The sequence below is a fragment of the Mastacembelus armatus genome, chromosome 10 (genome assembly GCF_900324485.2).
Source record: "Mastacembelus armatus chromosome 10, fMasArm1.2, whole genome shotgun sequence".
Lineage (NCBI taxonomy): Eukaryota > Metazoa > Chordata > Actinopteri > Synbranchiformes > Mastacembelidae > Mastacembelus > Mastacembelus armatus.
Window position 1 is genome coordinate 13,444,394 of NC_046642.1, and position 25,383 is coordinate 13,469,776.

General features: G+C 39.4%; 1 protein-coding gene across 1 annotated transcript; it reads right to left on the bottom strand.

Moving 5' to 3' along the window:
* Positions 1-2,455: 2,455 nt before the first annotated feature.
* Positions 2,456-22,188, bottom strand: LOC113144785 (putative methyltransferase NSUN7). Its single transcript, XM_026331009.1, has 13 exons — positions 21,756-22,188; positions 20,700-21,081; positions 16,108-16,166; positions 13,371-13,501; positions 13,094-13,246; positions 11,803-11,986; positions 10,685-10,919; positions 10,000-10,143; positions 9,506-9,607; positions 7,872-8,007; positions 6,965-7,088; positions 3,365-3,626; positions 2,456-3,112 (listed from the first exon to the last, which is right to left on the bottom strand). Exons 2-13 carry the CDS (start codon positions 21,079-21,081, stop codon positions 2,727-2,729), a joined length of 2,298 nt encoding a protein of 765 aa, XP_026186794.1. The 5' UTR covers positions 21,756-22,188; the 3' UTR covers positions 2,456-2,726.
* Positions 22,189-25,383: the final 3,195 nt, after the last annotated feature.

Here is a 25,383-nt window from a genome sequence, read left to right on the forward strand (position 1 = left end):
GAACCATCTAATAAAAGATATGAATGTGCCTATCTATTAGAGGGAAGATCTAGTGGATGTCTGATTCACTTGTTTGACGTCTGTACAGGAAGAGGAAGAGGAGGTGTTGGTGGAGTGTCGTGTCCGTTTCTTGTCCTTCATGGGCGTTGGACGGGATGTGCACACGTTTGCCTTTATTATGGACACTGGAAACCAGCATTTCCAATGTCATGTGTTCTGGTGTGAACCCAATGCAGGCAGTGTGTCTGAGGCTGTGCAAGCAGCATGTGTGGTAAGTTCAGATTTAATTGTGTTGTTTTGTTGAACCATTTGTGAATTTCCCAAAATGTTAGCCTTTTATTAAATGAAGCACAAACTACAAGAAGTATAGTTTGCCTTTTTTTAAAACCAAAGATGAAAAATGTCATGTGACCCTGTCTTCTTCTGTTTCAGCTGCGGTATCAGAAGTGTCTTGTGGCACGGCCCCCATCACAACGCGCTGGTTGCTCCTCTTCACCCTCTGCAGACTCCGTGACCCGGCGAGTAACCACCAGCGTGAAACGCGGTGTCCAGTCTCTCATAGACACTCTGAAACCCAAGAAACAGCCATCAGAACTCCCCCAGCAATGACCGTCACCGATGACCACCACACCCCCTCCCCCAACCAACGCCTGGATGCCACTCACACTATCGCCACAACAACACCTAACAGGTACCAGCTATGGTAACCAATGACGTATGTATATATATGTTAACAAAAACCACCGCAGACGAAGGAAAGAAGAGGAATCCTCAAGTATGCCTGATATTAAATACCAAGAAAATGACCTGTTTCATCAGGAGGAATGGAAAAGCTGCAGCATGTTTTCTGGTTCCACTGGTTGAACTTTGACCTTTGAACGCTGCCATGTCCAAGGGAAAACACCTGCTGTAGCTTACTGTATGTGGGCAACATGGATTACTCAACCAAACACTCTACAGACAGGATACAAGATTACCCGAAGGAAAAGATCCCATTTCTATTAACAGACTGGGATGTGAAACCACACGTTGGTTTATTCAGTCTCCTCATGTAAAAAAAAAAAACAGTCATCAAAGAAGGAGCTCCTGGACTGGATGGCCAAGATGCTCAGCTACAGTAGCCTTCCAGGACCAAAAAGGAGTTGTCATCCTGTCATGGTAATGTGGCAGGTGAATGAGAAAAGCAACCACACAGACAGAGCCTGTCGGCAGCCTCCCGTTGCCCATCAAATGACATAAAAATATTTTGATCATTTTGATGTGAACTAAAAAAAAAAAAAAAACACAGAAAACACGAACAAAAACTTAACATCTCCTTCGAGGATGGATGAAGTGATTGTAATAAGGAATTGTATGTAAATGACTGTATGTAGCGAGACTAAATTTAGGGCACAAAACTTGTAGATATGAGGGAGAGATGAGCCGTTTGTGACAGAAAATGTGACAAATGTGGGTCTTGATTTTGCATGTTTTCTTGATGGGATATATTTCATGTTGAGTGAGTAAGGGTCTCAGTAAGAAGAGTTGTGAACACACGAGAAATAGATGCTCTCAGCACAAGTTACTGTATCTCCACTTCACTATGACTGGATTTACACTGGCACAAAAAAATTTGGCCTATTTCTAACCCATACCTCAAGAAAAGATTAATCTCTTCCCCATATACAGAATTTCAAGCAATGATCAATTTTTACTTTATATTCCCTGACAAATGACTCATTCAGCAAGAGAGGTAAACCATTTTTAATGTATTTTGCAGCTTTAAATTAGTTCTGATTGTAATTTTTTGGATAGATTATAGAAAAGATCAAGTACTCAAGAATGTATGTCCATTTCCTCAGGAATCTTAATGCATAAATCCGATATTTATGTAGTAGCGAGAAATTCCGAATCCAGGCTTTGACTTTGGATATGAGATGTCCGATGTGAAGCGCTCGTGGCTGTACGAACAGTGGTGCACAGTAGTGTTTGCCTCTGCTTGGACAACATGGAAGAAGATGAAATCTGTCTCGTACTTTTAAGGGTTAACTATGTTTTCTCTTCCTCAGTAAATCCAGCTGGTATACTCCCACTCATAAACAGAAACACACACAGAGAAATATATACACACACACACAGCGTGAAAAAAAGCCTGTTGTCACTGCTATCAAAACCTTTACACTGCTCCTATGGCTCGGGGCCACCACCTGCACTCGACATGAACTCTGGGAATGCAGTTCGACCTAAATGAAAAACACACACACACACACACACAAAACAAACGAGAAATGCTGTAGATCATCGCAGTTCAGTTCTTCACTCATCTCTACACCATGTAAATGTAATCTGTTGTGACAATAAATGCATTACCAAAAGAAAAAGGAATAGCTTCCTGTCCTTTCATTTTTCAGGTCACTGCAATCCTGTGTAATAGCTTTTCATCATGTAGTGACATTGAAGTGACACTGGCTCAGGCTGGACTATATGCACTTTTATTAGATTTTGTGGCAAGGTTGTTCTTTGTGGCATGCAAAGACACTGTAATAATGAAGCTGTAATAAAGGCAGTAGAAATGGCTCTAGAAGCATTTAAGGTGACTTTCATTCATGTACTCTATGTGATTTGGTAGTTGAATAACGGTGCATAAATGTTGGGGTTATATTTCGATAATACTGACTAAGTAAGCGTTTGGCACAAGAGAGAATACTTTTGTATCGGTGATGGTTCTTGTCAGCCCAAAACAGAGGCTAGGATTTTGCCATAGTGTCCTTGGAGAGGCCACAGCTGGAGCGTGAGAGGAGTAAGGTTTGCGCTCGGCTCCTCCACCTGTTGTTGCTGAAACTGGGGCTGAATCTTTTTCGGACATGTTGGGATGGAAAGACGTTGGGGAAGTGAACAGGAGGGAGGACAAGCACCACTGGCTTCAGCACCTCCTTATGTTGAGCTCTACGAGGACGGACAACAGGGGTAGCAAAAGGAGCGGTGGGATGCAGACTGGTGATGCTGGTGGTGGAAGATGGAATGTATAAAGGAGTGATGCTTTTACTGGATGTGCTGGTTTCTTGTTTGAAAGAGGAGAAAGAGCTGGACTTAGTATTCTTTAAGGCTTGCAATTGCAGATCTTTGGGTTTTCCTAAGGACAAAATGAGAGGTCAGAATGAGGCCATTTATTCAAATGTCTATTCAAAAAATGGTAAAGGCAAGGAAAAATACACATATGCCTTTTCTTGTTAAGAGGTTGGAGATGAGAAGATTAATATCACTCTCATATTTAAGGAGAGCACATTTAACACTGTGCAAAAATGCAAATATGCATATTTACCACCAGCTTTTCTGTATTTACATGTTACAAATTAAGATAGAGAACTAAAGTAATCATGCCCACCTTGTGATGACTGCTGCCTGTTAGTAAATTCCTGATGTACACACAAAGCAGTGTTTCTGCCCTTGATCTCCTGGTTTTTTGACTGAATACTGACAGAGATGTTTGGCTGGGAGGTGCATGCATGATCTGTCTCTGTCTTCCTGTTGGTATGTCCGTGGTGCTGTTTTCTGCTTGGCGGGTTGCAGGTGATCCTGTCCAGTATGCCTTTGGCATTTGCCCTAGCCAGCACTTCATGAGGTGCCTCTTTGGCAACTGGCTCTGGCTGTTGATAAATGACAAAGCAACATCTGTTATTTTATCTAAGATCTGTTTTATTTTATCTAAGATCTAAGTGACTGTTTGGGTGAAAAATGAGGTGGTGAATGAAACATATTGTAAAAAGAAACATAGCCAGATATTCCAGGTACCAGATGACCTCACATGTGACAGTCCAAAGTCACATGTAAGAAATATCAGACATTGATTATTCTTAGAGAACTCTAATGGCTTCACAAAAAGAAATGTACAATATATATTGACATGATGCTTTATCTACATATATATATTATGCACTAAGCCTTTCATGAAAGTAAACTAAAAAAGACATCTGTTTACCATGACAAAAAAACAAAAACTGATGGTCTAGGTGCTGTACTCCATATGTAATAGTGGTAAAGGAGAGGAGAGAGCCACCATGTCCTTGCTGCTGGCTGCAGGGTCACCTGCTGTCTCAGCACCAGCCCACACAGCAGCCTACTGCTCTCCTCAACACCTGAATTATTCACAAGCAGCATGCACACCACGGGGACATGCAGCCAGTGTGGGTTTATGTGCGTATTTTGTGGATTTAAGTGCTTGCTTGCACTTTAAGGAAAATGTGTATATGTTTGTCCTCTGTAATCCTATGTACACAGGTGTGTGCATATTCATATGACGAGTGTGCATTTAGGCATATACCTCTGTGTCTTGACATACTCTATGCACACAGGTAAACATGTTTTAGAAGCTCTGCTTTAATGCAGTCTTTGCTGGACACCCTGAACTTTATTGATGCTAACTCATACAGACAGGGGGCGCTGAATTATTCAACAGACACTATCCCTTGCCTCCTTTTCTTCCCCATCACTCCTCTAAATCTTACTTCCTCTCCATCTGCACTAACTATGCTGTACTCTGTAAATCTCTCAGTTCTTTCTACAACTTGCCAAACTTAGCAGCCATAACGTACCCTGGAGCTTGAGCTTCTTTTTCAATATTAGCTGTTCCAAAATTATATCTTGGCAACTATGTCCGAATTTATAAGGCTCACACTAAACAGTGAAGGAAATAAAGTCAATGCTAGAGGTGTAGGGCTCTGAATCCCATATTTGTATTGTCCAAATTTCTCCTTCAACGGTTGGGGTCTTTTAGAGGAGAGTCCATCTGTGATGTGTTCCGCTTCCTCTGGAAATTAGGCCAGAAACACATCACTTGAATGTCTTTATTGTCCCCAGCTGTTCCTGTATGGAAAGCTCATAAAAGACTTTACTAGGTGCCACTATGACAGTCGATGTAAGCCAGACAGCATTCAAACGCTTATATAATTGCTGTTTTTATGGTGCTTTTCGGAGTGCCACAATAACTTTTGATTAGCTGAGTTTATTGGAGGTAGAGAGAAAAAAAAAATCCTGTTTGAAGGACCATTACAGCAGTTTGATTATCTTTTCATTCCTATCTGTGGAGGTATAAAACATGATGAATGGCCAGAGAGAAACCGACACTACAGTGAGGGAGAGCTCTGTCACACCCGGTGGGGGTGAAATGGCTTAATAACCCCACTCTGGCATCATAAGCATAAGAGGAGATTTCATAATGTGAAGGAGTATGTCGTAAACTTGGCTTTGCTGTGGATTATGAGGACGTGGGGAAACTCGGTCACACAGACTTGATGAGATTTGCTGATACGACCGCAACTAATCCTGAAGATCTACTGCAACACACTGCACCTATAGCCAATTTGAACTGGCTCCTGTAACGGTCTTACTGTCTCTCTCCACAGACACCTACAAAAAATAATAAAGAAGGAGAGGAAGAGAGATGGACTGACAAAGAAAGGAGGATGAAAGTGGGTTGGAAAAAGATGTATTTGGCTGAAATAGTGGACTGTGAGGTAGACTAGACTACAGAGTCAGTGACAAAGTGCATCCCAATTATCAGCGTTAATTAAAGGTAAAGCTTCAGAAGCTCCTGTCAGACAGCCATAGTAGTTGCCATTGACAATGAACCCAAGTCCCTACAAAGACACTATTACAGTGTCTAATTTTTAGGCGTAATTCATAATTATAGACATACAGAACAACAACACACACACACTAGAGTGGACGAAATCCGGTTTCTCCCAATCTTCCTACTTGTTTTCTCCTAAAGGGTTTTAGATTCCTGAAATCAATTTGTATGCTCTGAGGCTGACTTCCCACTCCTGTCCTCTTCTTATCTCATCCTGACTTACCTGATTTCTTTTTCTAAAACTGACCTAGACAATATCCTCCTCTATCTTCTGATTTTACCACATTTCATCACTCATTCACACTCATCCCACGACCTTTTCCTACATCTCACACTCTCTTACTTATTGTTGATTAGAATTGGGCAGGACGTCTGCATCTGTGATGCACTGTCGCCATTTTTTTCAGCAGTCTGATCTCTTTCCACCCAGATTTTTTTTTTCCTCTCATGGTTTTGAACAAGTACCTGTCACAGAGTCTAATACTCATTTTCACCTGATCTCAACCTCAGTAGCCGAGTTCCTTGCATATCTTCGTCTTTCTGCCCAAACTAAAAATCATTGAAAGGGCTCTGTTTTGCCACTCATAAAACAAACAAACACCCTGAAGGATACTTGTTTTAGCAGATCCCTGGATTATGAATTAAACTCCTTTGACCCTGTGTTGTGTCTGTGATAGTCTGTAAAACTTACAACTGTTTCTCAAGACTCAAGAAAGTGGGTGAAGGACGTGGGAGCCTTTCACCTCAGTGTGTACTGCAGGTGTCTATCATAACCATGCTCATCTATGTTCTCTCTGTGTGCACCACTTTAAGGACTGAACAAATTGTCAGGCAAACCTAGAACAGCCAGCCAAAACACAGTGGTATCATGCTGGTTAAGCCCATGTTCAGGTTCAGAGCTAATGCTGGAACTTTTCTCTCACTGGAGACCAGAGAGTTTGCCAGAGCCTGATGCTAAATGAGCTAAATTTGTCCCTGCCTGTCTCTTTGGCTGCACTCCCTGAAAGCAAAAGCAGCAGTGGACTGGATTTTTAATAATTTCAGCTTAAAGTGAAATGATCATGTAGGTGCTAACATCATGAAGACAGAATATGACCTAGCATTTCAAGAGAGAAGTTCCTTTTTACAGAATTCTTGGAGCCAGCACCAATACAAAAATGTGCATCCACAAAAATATTTATATTGACTTCAACATTCAATCATGGTGGCCGCTGCTCAGTGATGGTGTTTTAATACATATACATAACAATGCAGGTTTGTACATTACACTTCCTTTGTGGTCACTATTATTCTTAATCAAAGATTAAACCTCAATATTGACTCTAGACAAGGTTTGTTTGATCTAATGCTGCTCACCTCCCTCATGAGAACAGCCAGGAAGCAGCCATTGTTGTGTTCTGAGGGCTCCAGCACAAAGAAGGGCTCCGTTTTCTTTGGGTCGTCCACATGGTCAGCAGATCTGAATAGGGACTGGTTTAGCCTGGATTAAAAACATACACAGAAAAATACAGTGTACAAAAATACATGTGGGGGCAGCTGTGAATAGTATGAAAAGTATGAACATGCATTGTGGCTGTAGGTAATGATTAATTTAATTAATGATGAATCAGATTTTTAAAATGAATTGTTTAGTCTATACATTTTTATTGCGGTCATGTTTTAATGTGTTGTGTTTTATCTACATAACCTAAAAATATTCAACATACAGTGACAAAGATTACAAACTGTATTGATTTTGGCAGTACAGTAAAAAGCAAAGCCAGCAATTCTTGCAGTATTACTAATAACATTGCTTGTTTTAGTTTATGCCTAAAGCATTGCCAGCACACCAGGCCAGATTACTGCAAAGAGGAGTAAACATTGGTAGATTCAAGTCCACAGAAATGCTTGCCTTCAACAAGCCTTAACTTATTGAAACGAGACACACACACACACACACACACACACACACACACACGAAACATTATGCATGTCCATAGGAAGGCAAGCTGTATGAAAATCTTTTTGTCTGCCTTTTCACAGCATCTGAGACATTAAATGGTACATCTGATAGTATTTTTACTGAATATTCTTCAGCTCCTGCCTGAGGTGTTCTGAATCTTTGACAGAAGCCTGTCACAAGGGAGACAGACAAACACCATGGCAAGCTGAAAGACAGCAAGGCAACCAGACAAAAAAAAAAAAAAAAAACAATGACAGAGACAGATGCATAAAGTGCACACAAAGTGCACCAGGGTAGTGAGAGACAAAGACTGAGGCTGACCTGAAGTGCGCCTGTTTTGGTTCCCCCTCCTCCTTGGAGCGGGTCTTAGCTTGTTCGAGGGCTCCTGTAACCACCTCCTCATTCTCCTCTCGGTATGATGAACAGGTGGTGTACACCACCGCCGACACCCTAGGGACTATACATAGAATGTGTGCACTGTATCAACATTCTGTATATATGTAAACAGATTGTAGATAATACTCCTATAAACAGCCATGTGTGGCAATTATATTGCACTTTTAAATGTAAATAAACCTGAAATACAGTACTTATGTCTCATAAAATCAAAAAATTAAAATAGAGCTGTTTTATTGATGAGACTACACCCCACAATAACCTAAATTCATGTTCAATTAAACCAGGAAGACAGACAAACACATACACATTCAGTGTGTTTCTTCCTCTAATTTTATAACAATTAAAAACTGAGCCATCCTCCTCACCAAGCTTTGAAGAATGCTCTCTTGAATATTTATTTCCTGAGACTCTTTAAGTATGTACATTGCTTGTTTCATTCAACTGCTGCCGGCATGTATATTTGTGAGTCTATCGCCCGTTTGATTTCTTTCATTTGAGCTTAGATTTTTTTTTCATGCACACTAATTATAGCCAGACAGATACCATTAACACCAAGCTGATAACAAATAAAACCTGCTCAGATGTGGCAAAGTGGCACTAAACATAGGTAAACTATGTGGAACTGAGTCAAAAAGATGAGGAGAATGATGCATGAGACAGAAACATTTGTCAATCGGGCGTTCGGCTCTGCAACACACCCGTTTCACACTTGGGATGGTCTGGGTCTGTGTGAGATTTTTCTGTGTGTAGTGCTGATGTAAAAACATTGAAATGAGACCATTGACTCAACTGAGCCAAGACACTCAATACACACCCACCATTAATTAACAGTCTTATTAGAAAGTATCTAAGACTGGCAAAAACATGAGAGGGCTAATCGATGGCAGTGTGATTAGAGGTGTTGCTTCTCATTGCCACTAACAGAAACACTCAACCTGCTTGATGAACACAAACCAGACCAACACAAGACAGTAGGACACTAAGAGCTCAGAGAGCTCACAGCCACCAATTAACACGCAACTGAATGGTATAAGATACAATATATAGACAACTCTGCAAAATCTGTTTATTTTTTTAAATATATTTTATATGTGAATTTAACCATTTAATTTAAATATGCATTCATGAAAAAATCAGAAATTAATAAAAGCATTGATTGCAGAATAGATCTGTAATATCTTTGTAGCAGCACACATCTATAGATCTATTTTTCACATAACTTAAAGTGGGTCCTTCAGCCATGTTCAGATCAGTACATAATCTATGCAGTAAAAAGAAGAATTACTAATCAGTTAATAAAAAAAATATGAGGAATGCTGCAGCAGACTGTAGCTGACCGGTGCAGAGGAACATTAGCATTTCTAATTAAGACTCAGACGATCTCCCAGGGACACCACAGGCTTCAGGCTAATGGCGTACGGGATTAGATAATTAGGAGGTATAAGCTTCATTGTGTCAGAGAGGTGAGAGAGACTGGGCATTCAAAACTGAAATCACATGGTGTGTGTCTAAGTGTGTGTGCATGAGTACATGAGAGCCGGTGGTTCTACACTCACATGTCAAAGCATGATCAATATCCTTCCTCTGCTGAGCCACGAGAGCTTCCAGTTTGCTCTGAGCTATGGATCCCTGGGATAAGTCCTGTAGAAGGTTTGTGTCTGAGAAAATGCAGAAGCTTTTTAGTAGAAGAGAATCCCTTTTTCTAACTTTTTTTGTTAGAGTGTGTGGAGTGGTTAGGTATGATTCATTTTTAAGCAACTCAAATACAAATGACAACCACATATGTCTAGTAGATAGATGGCTCTGATTTGACAGGTTAGAGTTAAGAATGTGTAGCATATAAGATGGCTGTGGTTAGAAATTTGCATAATTGCAGTATGTTGTAAGTATACTTTCCACATAGTGTCCTGAGTTTTGAAGAGGAACTAACATAATAAATCTCTATTTGTTTTTGTTTGGACAGAACAGGCTGTAATGTGGACTAGGTCATGACATGTTCTTTTGAAGTCAACACTTTGTGGCCCTGCTGTGTGCATAGATTTCTACATACCTCCATTTTCTTGCAGTATCATTTCAACTGGGTTGCTGACTGCAGACACAGAACACTTGGGAGTCAAGAGGATTACGCACACTTTCTTAAGGCGCTTGTCAAAACCATTCAAAGACTGGAAAACCTCAGGTATCAGCTTCACATCTGAGTAAGATGCATATACAGTATAATGAAAACCATGTAATAAAAAACATACATTTGCTGAATGCTTAAAGTTTATTTACCATGTCTTGCTATATTTTTTTTTTACAAAATATGCCTGAAGGTATATTTTGCAATTAGAAAAACATCAACTTTGTGAAATGCATTTAATTGTTTCCCTTATGACTAGCTGGGATGGCAGCCACTGCTAGAAAATAATATTTACATGTAGTCTGGAATCTCATTAGACAATGTCTGATTTAAAGTATACTGGCAGCATATTAAGTGTCTAAGGGAATATGGGGAAAACAACGAACAACAACAATTTTTAACCAAAAACAATGTTCTAAATGTTCCTTGTCGTTGCTGTAGTTGATCTACCAGAAATAGTGATTGAAAACAGTGGACCAGTGTGAAAAGGCCAACAGGTAATATTCAACTTTCCCCACTGTCTTTCATTTAATAAGATGCATAAAGACAAAGATAACCTTAGTGATGAAAACAAAGACAATTAACACAGAAGTCACACCCAATCTGTGCCTACTTTTGCAGTCCATGGTGAAGACGGCCTGTTGCAGCTCCTCCCTCTGAGCTTCTGTACGATCGCTGACACAAACGCAGACTTTGGGCTGGTTGTTGCTGTGAGCTTTGTGTTTCTCAGCAATTAGGGAAGCAATGTGAGAGACAGTGAGGGCAGAGAAGCAGCCCACCATAAGAACATCACCTTCCTCTGGTAGCACAGAGCACACTGCATTTGGACCCAGGCTGCAGGACTTATCCTACATACAGATTGAGTATGAGCATTAGTATGGTAGAAACGCCAACAGATTTCAGCTTAAGACTTTTAGACTCAGATGAGAAAGAGACTACGATAAAAGAAGAAAGGGTTCCACCGTATGATAGTGGTATATAGAAATGAGGTAGGAATAGATGGAAAAGGTTAGGGAGCTTGGACCAGCTGTTGCAAAGGTACTGAACAGAGGCAGAAGGACAAGAAGGAGCAAAAGAGAGATGCAGAATGAATGAGAATAACAGCCCAGTCAGATTACAACAGAGATGTCCTTCTATCAGTGAAGTACCCTGTATTTAGTGTGGAACATGTATCCACTGGGTTGGGTTGAGATTCTGCAGTTAGCATCTAGATCACAGGGGTTTGTCAGAAAATACAAACCAGGGAGGATGCCGAGAAAAACAAGGGCATTTGAAAAAGACAGATGAGAGAGTGTGTGATGGAGACTCATAAAATATGAGAGAAGAGAAATGAGAGGTGATTAATTAGGCGATGGTGTTGAATATGTTATTGAATTTTGCTGGGAAAATCTGATTTAATTGTGTTGTGATGCTGTGTGCTGCTTATGTTTTGTATGGCAGCTTGACTTTAATGGAGTAGAAATTAAATGATTAAACCGCTCTCCCCCTCACAGACTGGAGAATTCTTTATGGCTCACAGTGAAGTATGGTTAGATGAGATGAACTGATGTGAAATATTTGTATCTGGGAAAACTAATCTTAGTTGGCATAGGGATCTAAGTCTTATAATCAATTTGAGCAAGTCCATTACCAAAGCAAAATCATAAATATCAGAGTAGATTGATGGGGCAGATTACCACAGCCATATTAAAGTCGGTAGAGAAGAGGCTGCTTTCTCTGTGTGACTTGTACCTGGATGATGAGTTTGCGGTCGCTAAGCAACTTGGTGGAGTATAGCTGAGCTTTACGTTGAGCAGGGAATACCAATATATCCCCACAGTGAGGATCCTGGCAGAAGGTCTGGCCCTCCAGCTGCTCAACTGATCTGACCTGCGAGAAGCCCACACTCCTCAGCAAATGTCTGACCTCATCATGACTAGAAGCAGAAGAGGGGAGGACAGAGAAGAGCAGATTAGCGAAAGCCCAGGATGAGGGAGAAAGGGAAAGAGGTTAGAGGTGGGAGAAGGAGTAAGACTGTCATCATAAGTAATAATAATGTTTAATAATAGATTTATAGTAATAATGTATTAGGAACTTGAGGATTCAAGAAAGCACATTTTAGAGACATGAGTCCTCTGATCCTCCATCTAAAGTGCCCAGTCATCAACTGATTGCCAATAAAGGGGTTTGTCACAGCATAAAAGACTTCCATGAAGGATGGAATAAGAGCTTTGGGACAGTCTTCAAGATGTCAAACCAGAACGACTTTTGGATCTAGCGAGGATCAAGGAGCAAGAAATGAGCAGTCAAGGGAATTAGGATGTACTCACCGACTTACATTAATTTCTTAGAGACTTTCCCTAACTACTTGCCTGACCCCAACAGCTATCCTAACCTCGATGTCACCCTAACCTTACGGGAACCTTAAACCACCATGTCACTAAAAAAATTAATGATTTACATTTTGCAGACTTGCTTTTTGTCCACAAAGGGAACTCATGTCCCCACAATGTGACTATGTAAACAGATTTACGTCCCCAGAGCATGAGTAATACCAGGCCGCATATACACACACCACTAGTCCCAACAGGTGACCTTTACAGTCCCAGAGATTTCTGAGGGTTGTTGCTGATTGAATCTGTCCACAGCGGTAGGATTTACACCTAACTGAATCAGCCTGTCAGGGTGTCTGCGAGAACACACATTAGCACGTACACAACAACACGTAGTTACACTAATACACACATATATACACACACACTAGTCTGGTGGTTTAATTGGATGTCAGCTGGGCACCTGGCCCATAAAACATTAGGCAGCACCCCAAGTTAAAGGTCTGTGTGGAGAAGTGTGTGTGTGTGTGTGTGTGTGTGTGTCTGTAGGCATGGTACTTACACAGACTATACTTATAGTTATAATGCATTTGTGTATTTATACACAGGTTCAGATGTATATTATCAACCTCTGAGTGGGTGAGCGTGTATTCATACTAGTTTTGTGTATGAAAGAGAGTATTTTAGTGTGTCCGGTGTACTCAGCTGACCTGCTCTTCAGTGTGTTGACCCATGTGAAAAGCGGAAGGCGCTTTGATCGCTCCTGCTTCATCTTTACACTCTCTGGCAGGATACACTCAATGGACAAGAGATGATGCTTAATCCTGTAGCAGGCCAAGGAAGCTGCCAGCTTTGTTTTAAATCTAAGTACAAGAACAACACATACAAAAAACACGCTTTTTACCATCTTTATATGTTTTTCTCAGTTTGTACTCCCTTTTATAGTTTCACCCCAAGTATCAATTCTTCTTATTTTTCCTTCCTTACCTGAGGAGGTAGTTCTCCACATCTCTAACTTCTTGTATGATCTCTTCCTTCCCCTTGTGTTTCCGCGGGAGGAACTTCCTGTCCTGGAAGTCATACAGAATGACGACAGCAAGGCTCATCTGATCATCTGGCTAGAGCAAATGAAAACAAGGTACAATTAATTGGTGACGTCTGTTTTAACAAGAGAACAATGATAAAGAAGGAACAAATGCAGGCTGTATGCCTAATGGAAACATTTTAAATTAAACAAGCTTTTATTTATTGAGTGGTTACACCCCAAAAGCCAGCTGCATATGGTACATATAAAAATGTACATGTACATAGAACCAAGACAAAACAACCTCACATTTTATAATAGTGTACTGATGATAGCTTTATTTTGGTTACTTAATGAGGGCTAAAGTGCAGTGATACTGTTATCTATATTGATTTAGAGATTAGGTTATCCAGTTTGGAGAAAATGACACTCACCCACACATACACACACACAGTCACTCAAGGATGTGTTGTCATGACCCCACTTCTCCCACTTATCTGTCACTATAATTATCTCTCTTCCTTCAGCACTCTAGCGCTCTCGCTTTCCTTCCATGTCTACACTTTTATCTTTCTCTCTCTCTTTCCACCTTTCTGTCCCTGAGGGCAGGAGGGAACCAGCGGCATTAGTGGCAGATGGTGTTCCACAGCAGCAACAGCTTGCCACATCCTCACTATTGGGCTAATGGGCTGAGATGGTAGAATGCTAGAAGGGTTTATGTTGCAGTTAAGGAATTAGTCAGCACTTATTATTCATTCCACAGGCATTTCATTTCATTTTTGGAAGGGTCGGTTTCAGAGATAGGTTGTGGCGCTCCACTTTTCCATCCTCATCTTCACTCTCTAGCACAAGTTCTACTTGCCCTTTACCAAGGTTAAACCCTTGGGTGTGAGAAAATTCCCAGTCATTAAATTGCCTGGCAACAGTGTCCCATGGTGGGAAAGTGGCCAACAGTAAACATGCAAGCTCTATTTGTCACTTCAGAACCAGGTCTATAACATTAAGACAATATGACATTAGGTCTTACCTGAAAGGGCCTAATTTTAAGTTTTATTACATGACCAGAAATTAGTTATTGCTAATCCGTAGATCAACTTGGGCAACATTAAATGCAGTTAAGTTTTATAGGATTGTTTCAGTTTTATTTTTGTCTCTCCAGATTTTATATTTTCACTCAGACACTTTCCCATCCTCCAGAGAATTTAGGCTTAATTTTGTCTTTCCATTGTGATCAAATGCGCCTCAGGCTCTTCTGGCATCTGTATCTTAATTTTTTTCTGCAGTACCCTCATGTAACCCCTCGTTGTAGCCTGCCTAATCCCTCTCGCTCACCTCTCTCTATCAAGGTTGAACTTTATAGATGCCAGCAGTGTAAAAGGAGGTGAGAATGAGTTCTAAAGACTGTCTCATTGTGTCTGGGCTTTATTGTCTCGCTAGTCAGATGCAGAGTAACGACCTGCCACCAACACATAGGAAGACCCATTCATTTCAGCCAGGGCCATATTTCATGAAGCTACAGTGCAAGTATGAGTGTGTGTGTGTGTGTGTGTGTGTGTGTGTGTGTGTGTGTGTGTGTGTGTGTGTGTGTGTGTGTGTGTGTGCGTGTGTGTGTCTGTGTGTCTGTGTGTGGGGATTGCTTTGCAAACACTTATTCATGTGCATTAATGCGTCTCTATCTTTATCTAACCTCACTGAAGTAGGCAGTGGCTGTCTAAAACCTGCACCTTCAACAACAGCTGTTTTCTGTTTACCTATTCACCTTCTCTTGCTTTCATTACCTTTCTCCTCTACCATCTATTTGCACACATACTAGCTCTGCACATGTTTTATCACAATCCAGACTGGCAGAGAAGCAGCTACAGCAGAAAGCAGGTCCTTTCATCTACTTTTACAGTACTTGGTATATTAAAAGTAGGACAAAATTACGTGCCTATCTCCTCCAGAGGATACCTCTGTATTTATGTAGCAGAGCATTCTCCCACTGTCTAATAGCTGCTGGCTCAAGGCTATGCTGGACATCTTTTTTATGACTATGCAGCATAGCCTTAGTATTACTAATAATGTTCTCGTTCTAAGACAGATGTACAGTTGATGCAGAAAACACTCAGGCAACACATCCAAACACACTGCCCCAGGGTTGATACAGCATTTTGATTGCATCACTAATTGTTGGGGTGTTTTGTTTGAGAAAAGTGATAAAGGAAAACACACAGCCAGACAAAATCTGCCACATAGTACCTTTCAGATGTGCCATTCCAAAGGGAATGACTGTCGTGAATTAAGGTGAGGATCAGGAATATAAAAGACAGAAGGTGTTTTGTGAATTGATGAAAGGAGTGTAATAGTGTGACGCGTCGATATTAATGTTACTGGTTAGAGGTTTGGAGAACAGAACAAAAAGTATGTGGAGTATGAACAGCAGAACATGAATACTGGAGAACTGACCAAGGCACTGACAAAGCACTGGGGGGAAAGAGTTCAGAAAAACTGCATGAGACAAAGAAAGTAATAAACAAAGGAATAGCACCCTAGCCTTCTCAGAATGGTATCGGCTCTGATTCTCTTTTATTAAGCAGCAAATTAAAATAACAGAAATGACCCTGTGTCACACAATGTTGACATACATTAAAGAAATAAATATGTTTACTTCTCTTCGACTATTTTTATATTACAAATATTGCTCTTAAAGAGCATACTTACCATTGGCTGAGTTAGATAAAATCTGCTGTGAACCATGATGTTCTCCAACAGTTCTTGATCTGTGTAGAAACAAAGTAAAACAAGATTAGTTATAAGGATGGAAATGTAATAATGGAGAATTCTATTACTAATTATGTGTCTGAGTAATAATGAGGCATATTGGTGCCATCTTTTATATCAGTGTCTAATTATCCCCAGAAACCAATTCCTACTATTTCATTTGAGGAGGAGATAGAGGTACAAGAAATTACTCCTATCCATTAACTGGTGAAAAATGTGCTACGAAGAAGAAATCAATATGTTATGATGAGAACATGTCTAGAAAAAAAGAGAGAAAAGAGATTAAGAAAAAGAGTAAGAGAGGCTCTATGAGGCACCCCAAAACGGTTGTGATTTAATTTGAAAAGATAATTCAATTAAGGGGGAGGGTTGTTAATTTCCCGTGATTAAATGTGTATTTGGCACTTAATTAGACTTCATCTGATTCTTCATTTGCCTCATTTCTTTCATTTATTGTGTCTGTGGTGAGTAGCTTTGTGAAATCAAAGGCCACTGAATGAATGCTAATGATATCTGAAGTAATAAACAGCCTACACCAAAAAAATGATCAGTGAAACCAAGTATAGGAGGAGTACTTCTATTTCATGGCAGATTAGACTGTGTCAATAAGACCTGTTAAGCCCTGTTATTTACACATGATGCAATGGTGACTGGACATGATCCTTTATTTTATACTTCTATGTTACATAGATAGATCATGTATTATAAAACTTAAATTGGAATTATTCATTCTTTAGAGCTTTCCTTTTCTTGTTGGCATGTACATGTAAACTTTGCTTGACCTTATTTATCAAAAGCAGGAAAAAGTCTAAAAAAATAACTACAGAGAAGGGGGTATGTGCACACAAACACACATACCTAATTCCCCTAATGTTTATCTCCTTTTTTAATTTGGGGTAGACAGAAAGATGGCAACACCAACCAGTTAGAATAAGCCACTTTGCAGGTACAGTGTTTGTTCATTACATACTAGAAATGGGAAAAAGGATAAATTCTCTAACATGAATGTGGTTTTTGTTAGGGAAGTAAAAGCCTCTTTATATTAATGCCAAAAAGTAAATAAAAGTTGCAGACAAGTTGCGTGTTTTTGTCTAAATGTGAAACTCCATGGTCTTAGCATTATTGTGTGTACGCGTGTGTCTACTACGTGCACGGTTACTTTCGTGGTCAATTCTTGTTCTTCACAGACATAAATCTTAAGCTGCAAGCAGGAGGTAAGCCCAGGAAAGAGCCCACCCACTGAGACACCATGGAAACCCCAGGCGCTGCTGTTAACCAATCACAACATCACAAATCATGCCAAACTTTACTCTGGGTTTCAGCCAAATGCACGCTGGGTGGATAGTGTGTAGGGGAGGGCAAACACGTTTCTGCATCCAGGTACACCCACATAGACACACACACAGACAGTTGAGTATACAAATAAATGTTTGCATGTAACGGTGGTTATCTTTAATTGAAGAAACAAAGGCATATCATCAACAGTGGTCTAATTTACAGCTCCTGTAGGTCAATAGGGTTTACAATACTGGCCATTACTGCAGAGGGTCTTAAAGATAAGCTCTGAGTAGATAACCACTCCCCAACCCCTTGACATTTGGGTCTGGAAGTCATTACACCACATAGTATAAATTACAAATAAGAGGTTGGATAAAATAGAGAAAATTCTGCTATATGTGCAGACACAGTCCAGTTGTGACATAATTCTGAAAATAAGAGCTCCTGACTCCAGAGTATGAAAAGCAAAGAGAACTGAAATAAGTCTAACAAAGACTTTGTCCAACACCAGCAGGAGGCACTAGTTCCTGTTAAGGTTGCATGATTTGTGGCTTCCATCCAGGTATTACACAATGAGTAGTGACTGATGGTAACTGTAGTCAAACAAATCCTTATTGAATGAGCCAGACCTGAATGCTAGCCCCTCTTCTTTTCAGCCAGGTCTTTGTCTCACAGTGTTTCACATCAGTGCACCCGACTGCACATTAATCTAGCAGAAGACCAGCCAGAAAAAGGTTGGTGCCATGAGTTACACAATCACCTTTGGACTAAATGGCAAATCAATCTCACATGTTACGCACCTGCACAATTTAATATTTGCTGAGGCATACTGGTGGTAGCTGCTCTGATTGTGGTAGAGGACAGAAAAAAAAAACAGTCTTTCTATCTCCCATGCTCTAAATCCACCCTAACACAAAGCACACACAGAATACAACAGCCACAGCCATTTGACAAGGGCATCTGGTTGCCCAGTTGGACACTATGAACAAAGACTCAGAAATACTCAGTGGCCAGTGGAAAGAAAGAGGGAAGCAGGAAAGAAAAGCAGAAGGAGAAGGAGAAGATGAAGGCTGTTATTATAGACAGCTACAAGATCAACTATATTCTACAAGTAAAAATTCACACAAAAATTACTTTACATGCCTCAGTATCTAAACATTCATCAAGCACTAAGAACACAGTGTTGATCAATCAACAAGAAATAAAACCATGACTACATAAACTGCCTCTAGGTCAGTGATTTAGCAGACAGTCGCTCAGATATGACAAAGGTTTTTCAAAGAGATAGGACAGGTCAAAGAAAGACAAAGGTCTTGAAGATATGAAAGAAACATTCAGAATGAAGTATAAAAGAAGGAGGGGCAGAGAAAGGAATTGAAAAAGGATTTATTTATAAAAGTGTGAAATTTGTATCACCAACTTTCACTACATATTTTAGTATTGACTGACAGTCACAGCAACAGACAAGTCTGTGTCCTCAGCCACCGATATGGAGCTTACTGAGCGACTTTTTTGCTTTGAACAGATAAGACTTATAATCACAAGATCGATATCAGAGCTCATTGGCATTTTGCCCTGCATGTTTTTTGCTGCTAAAGCATTTCTTCTTTAAGTTAACAACTGACCTCAGCTCAATTTTGGTGCACTCATTGCAAGACAGTACACGAATGATGTGTCCTGTGTGTGTGTGTGTGTGTGTGTGTGTGTGTGTGTGTGAAGGCAAGCATGGGTGCATGTCACTAGCAAATCAATTCCTGCACCAAAAGTCAGGCTATTCGTAGGAGGAGCAAGAAGAGAGATTATCATTGGCTTCCAGGCTGTGTCACTTCAAGTGTACCCAATTTCACCACCACACAGCAAGTGGAGGATCTAACATGTGACCAAAATACATATGCAGTTGAGGCAAGTCACCAACAAATTCAGCACAAGCTGCTCTATTCGTGCAACAATATGTAAGGAGAAATTGCTATGCACATACTCCCACTGTACCAATGCAAACAGGCTTAGACACAGGGCATCTCTAATTCATTTAATTCATTACCTGAGCAGATCAGGGTCCATACCAAAAATGACACAATTAAGAAAAAGACTGTATTAATCCTCTTATTAGTATGAAAACTACCTAATGGCAGTTTGTCTACCCATCCATTCTTTAAGATATCAGTATTATATTATACTATTTGCAAATTCTACCAATAAATTGGTTCCAGAAATGTCTAATATGTAAAAAACTGCACTAACATGCACTAGCACTGACACAACAGAGAAATATTTCTCTTTGAAATTAGTGCTGAACAAAGGGGGGACTTAATTTAACAAGAAATGCAATATACTGTAATTGTTATAAGCTCAAACAGGTCATTTTTCTCCCTAAGTACAACTCAAGTTCCTACTCTTGTGCAAATGAACTTCTTATAGTTCCTACAGTAAAATTCCTCATCTTGGTTATTGTATACAGGCATACTCTAATAAAAAGAAAAATAGGGTGATGGATGAAAAGAGTGTCCTTGCAATAAGGTCTCTAAGTGGTCCCTTATTATCCTTAGCAATCTGGTCGATTCACTCAGTAATGTAAGTACCATGACCTGCAGCTATAAAACTAATATAGGTTATAGTAACATGGTGCTGGGGCCTGTTATGACAGATATTTTGAAGTGATCTGCATTAATTGTGGTGCATGTAGACCTGAGGCTTATCCAGGGTCAGCAGATGGATAGCAAGAATGAAGAAACTAATTCATGGCTACGACAGTGTTCTTGCTACCTGACCTCTCCATCCACTAGGAACACATAAAATCAATTCCAGCCAGTTTCCTACGCTGACAGTCTCTCTTATCACTATGGTGATTACACACCCCTGTGACTTCAGCCACACAGAGCCCACCTCAGTCCCAGATAACAGATTATGGGTCAAATTGATTTGTAGCATCACAAAGAATTCCCCCCTGTTCATCGAAGCATTTTTTTTTCTTCTATTTGCCCTTCATCAATCTAGCTAATATCTAATTCTACCTATTCCCCATTTTATTTCTCATTTGTTTGCTGTTTGTTTGCCTGGAATTACATATGTTTTATTCACAATTTAGTGTACCTGAAATTAACAAAATAGGGGCTGCTTAAGATCCTTTGCTGAGGTCCTTGCTCTAAATCTAAGTGTATAAAGTGTATAGATATTTATAAACATGCAAACACAGAAAGGAAAAATAATATGACAAATCCAACCAGCTTCAGGCAACCAGTCACTTTAAAACTTACACTTAAACGTATTGAAGGCCAGCTCATAAGCTGTGCATTGCATCTCCTCATCACTGACTTCAGGTAATGGAATCCCTCTGTCTTTACCATAATTCACCAACCGGTGAGCAGCAGGCTTCTCCAGATGGTTATTTTGGAAAATGACTGATGCTAGCAGGTAGACTCTATCTGGAAAGCCACGCTGACCTTGGCCAATGGTCTGGGACTCTGGAAGAGCAGCATGGATGTCACTGTCAGCTGGGTCATCCAGAGGAGTCGGGTCTTTGCTGCTTGCAGTCGAGGTGTCTGTCTCTTTGGTGCTTTTCGTCAAAGAGCAATTGGAACGCCTTCTAATCTTTCTGTTTTTCACCATTTTCTCATAGATGTGTTTTCTGTCTGACATCTGGAAACACATCATATATACACATAAACATATTTACTTAAAATAGTGAACAAAAAACACATACACCATGTGCTGTGATTGGCGCTCTAAAATACATCTTTGGGGCACTATTTAATATAACTGGCGTCACTTTACCCTTTAGTTACATAACTTCTGTTAGTAGGTTATATTAGTTAGTTAATACAAACAAATAAATGCCTAGCTATACATGTTATTGTAAAATGGGTGAAATAAGCCAAATAAGTACATTAACAGGTTTATAGCCAAGTTGAAAAATGTACAGGTGTCTTTGCTTTGGGTAATTAAAGTTTAGTTACAGGAAATCTGACTAGCATGAATAACATTTGCAAATGCTGTTAGCCAAATAACTATCAAAAAAATCAATACACTAAAAAAAAGCAACAGGCTGGGAGTACTAAGTTAGCTAATTTTCATGCAACACGATTAGCTAGTCTATTGCCTGAGTCTGTTAATTTGGTACAGTAACTTTAATTTTAATGTTTGCTGAATTTATCAAACCCTAAACTTAAATTAGCTTGGTTATATTCAACTAGCGTTAGCTAAAGTTAGCTTACGTTATGTAGCCAAGGCAATGATTTAACCAGCTAGTTAGCTAGTTAAGCAGCGTCATCATTAAAACATTTGGGTGAGATTCAGGTTAGCGTTAACGTTACCTTAAAAGAAAAAAGTCCAGTTTTCTGTCCCAAAAGTACTGTAGTCGTATCCGGACCTCTTCATTTTATTTATTTATTTTTTTTACCGGTGCAGGTGTGTAGCTAACTGGTGTAACGGTGCACCTGTTAACGCTAGCCAGTCGTTGTGTGACTACATTCCCCACTACAACGTTAAATCTGGGTCCGTTGTGAAGCGATGGGCGCGTCTCCACAGATATTTACTGCAAGCCCGGTGCTGTGCCCCTACCCTTGAGTCTCCTTAGCGATAATCTTTCCAACAAGTCTCTAGACAGCCAGGGTGGAGTCTCAATTTAAAAATAAACTTCCTAAATGTGTGTCAACACCCTGCAGCACCTTGGATTAGCGTTCGTCCATCACCATGGCAACAGCATGCCAATATCAAGGTCCCGTTCTTCACGGAAGAATTAATCCCCTTAACGCTGGATGTGTCCTCTGTCTGTGAGCTTGTTAGTCTTTGACAGAGCGCTGTGTCAAAGTTAATGACATCACGGGTGATCAGTACTACATGAACCTAAATCAGCTGAAGACGCTGTATATAGCTGCTGTTTCAGAACCAGAAGTCCATAAGGAAGTTTCATCCAAACGCAGGGGTGTAGCTATGGGATTCGGGGCCCCTCCACTCTCAACCTTTATTTACCATCTAAACTGCTGGATGTTTACACAAAACACAAACTTACAAAGAAGATGTGTATTTATACTGAAAACATGTTTATAGTCATGTACTGACCTGCAGTCCTCTGTTTCAGCTCTTTCTAGGTGGAAAACAAAATTGTGTCCTCAAAGGAAAAATGTCAAATTACACATCTTCAGTTTTGTTCTCAGTAACACTCATGTCGTATTATTTGACAATGATTCATTTGTAAAAACTATAATATAGTTTTGTATTTTTAACAAAACCCACTTCAAATGTGAAGTGAAACAGATCTTTTATGAGTTATTTCTGAGGTCACTCAGTGACTCTGTTACACAACAATTATAAAACAGGGTGTAAAATCTCATCCTTAGAAATAAAATGAAATTAAGTGTGAGGTTCGTCTTTTACTAAGTACTTAGTAAAAGTAGAAAGACTATTGCAAATAAATGTTCTGCGTTTGTACATGGAGGACATTTGTACATGCAATTACAAATATGTGTAAATAATCTAAAGTAAAAGTATAAGTAAAAGCATATATATATATTAAAAGTATAAGTATACAACATATACATACATAAATACATATACAACAGGTGATGGCTAACCCACCGGACACAGTAGCGGTGGACATACAGCAGAAGAAAGCCGTAGTGGTAGATGTAGCAATCCCTAGTGATGGCAACATCAGAAAGAAGGAACATGAGAAGGACCCGAGATTGAGGAAGACACACACACCACCCATAGGGTGCTTTTACTTATACTTAGTTATACTTTTACTTTATATAATATTACTAGCACAGCATGTTTATGTTGTGGCTTCTTGAGGTGAAAACACTTTTAATTGTCTTATATACTACAACACTGAGCAATTAAATATGGCCATACAGAAGCTTATGTTTGTTATGTGAAAACTTCATCTGCAAAGAAACTAAAGCTGTCTAATACAAGTGCAGTATAAAGTATAATATTTCCCTTTGAAATGCTGTGAAGTATGAGTATAAAGTAGTGTAAAATGGAAACACTTGTGTAAAGTGCCTACAAATTGTGGTTAAGAATGTTAATTGACTAAAAGTACTTTTTAGCACCAGTTAGTCATTGGTAAATGTATCATCACAGTAATTTTCCTCTCCTGTGTGTGTAACTCTCAATGGTGATAGGTAATACTTCAAGTGAAATTTTGTAAAGCACTTGGTAATTTCCCCATCAGTCTTCCCCTGAGTGCCTAAGCTGCTCTGCCTGTCCAAATTACATGGTTCACATTTCTCCCAATCTCACATGGTGAATACAAGCCGCTGTGACTCCTGCACTAATGGAACATAATGCTGTTTGCTTCCCTCTGATAGAAATTGTATGATATTCTCACTTACAGTAAATCATGTGCATCGTGCTTCTGAATGACAATTACTTTCGTGAGGAGAAAAAAAAACAACTCCATTGCCCATGTGATCTCTATTCAACATCACCAACCCTGGACAGACCACCCTTCAACAGGCATGCTGCCTGCTGCCACAGCATTTCTCACTCTTCTTAATAGGGTAGAGATTTAATTATGGAATTGCATCAAGTAAGATGTATAGTCAGTAGTTTACAAGAAGTCATAAATATCCTACAAATCTAAACTGTGTGAGTGTATACGATGAAAAGAATGTGGAAACAGAGATGCAAATCTTGTGCAAATGTGCTGCCACATTCAACTTGAAAGTGTAAGCTTTTCATTAGCAGAATGGTTTGTGGGAAATGAGCGCCTTCTACTGTAAGATAAAGGTATTGTTAAAAATGACATTCATTTTAAATTCCTGTCTCATTTTATTATCACTTCAGTCTTTATTCGATTAAAAAGAAGAAGGAAAGGTAACCCTTTTCAATAAAAACAAAAGTATATGTCTGTGAATTAGCCTGGAGTTGGAAATATGGATTGAGAATTATTTTCATGGAATTTATTAACAATTAAAAATATATATAACTTTGTCAGCTCTATATTTTTAAAAATGTTAGTTTGATACATTTATAGCAAAAAAAAATTTTTATAAATGCAACATACGTTTTGTAAAAAACACAATATTTCTATCTCAGACTTTGCGGAATAGAAGTATAGACTTCCACATAAATTGAAATAATTCCACCTCTGCCAACAAACCTATAATTTATTTCCTTTCTTCTTTTTTATTCTTCTCTTTTCCTCCCACCTTCCACTTGTCTCCATATATACGCACACACATTAACTTTCCAAGTTCAAGGTATTTTTTGGGATGAAGGGGGTGTCAGAATGTGCACTTTGTATTAAATAATTGATGCAACATATAACCTTACATCCTCAATGGCCTGGATGTGCTACAGACAAAGCTTGCTCATTAACTATTGACTGGATGATTTCAAATAGAAAAATGATTCTGTAGTTCCGGAGCATGCACTGACGTTGTGCCAGGCTTCTGATTTCACTGTAGTGAATAAGACATGTGCTGTCTCCACTGATCATATTTTAATTTGACAATAGATACCCTTATGAGTATCCAGTGGTCAGATGAAGAAGTACTCTTACGTCAACGCCATGGCTGATAGAATACTAGCAGGTTGTACATTAAATCAGTGAAGTGCATAGGAAGGCAAAGTAGGTCGCATGCATGCACTACAAAAACCAGAGTGAAGTGATTTAAGAAAAATAACTGGTTGTAGCTAATATCTAAATGTATTGCTTTCATTGTAAGTATAACATGTGGCATTGCCTGCACATATTCTCATAATTCATCTCCTCGTTTTCTTTTAGATTAAGACCAACAAATGTAATGTTGCTGCTATTGCTATAGGGTGCTGTGTAAGAAATCATGGGTTATATTATTGTGTGTTTTCTTTATGTACGTGACCAAAAATGAATGCAAAGTACATTTTTATTTTCAATCCCTGTGGTCTATACTTTACAGTAATAAAGTTATAATTAGTAATAAAAAAAAGCCTCAATGTCCATTTGATTTATGT

Coding starts and splice junctions, on each gene's coding strand:
- LOC113144785 (XM_026331009.1), bottom strand. CDS start 21,081: ATGTCAGACAGAAAACACATCTATGAGAAAATGGTGAAAAACAGAAAG. Junction 10,144..10,684: donor CTTCACCATGGACTGCAAAA/GTAGGCACAGAT, acceptor CATCTTACTCAG/ATGTGAAGCTGATACCTGAG. Junction 9,608..9,999: donor GATACTGCAAGAAAATGGAG/GTATGTAGAAAT, acceptor GCATTTTCTCAG/ACACAAACCTTCTACAGGAC.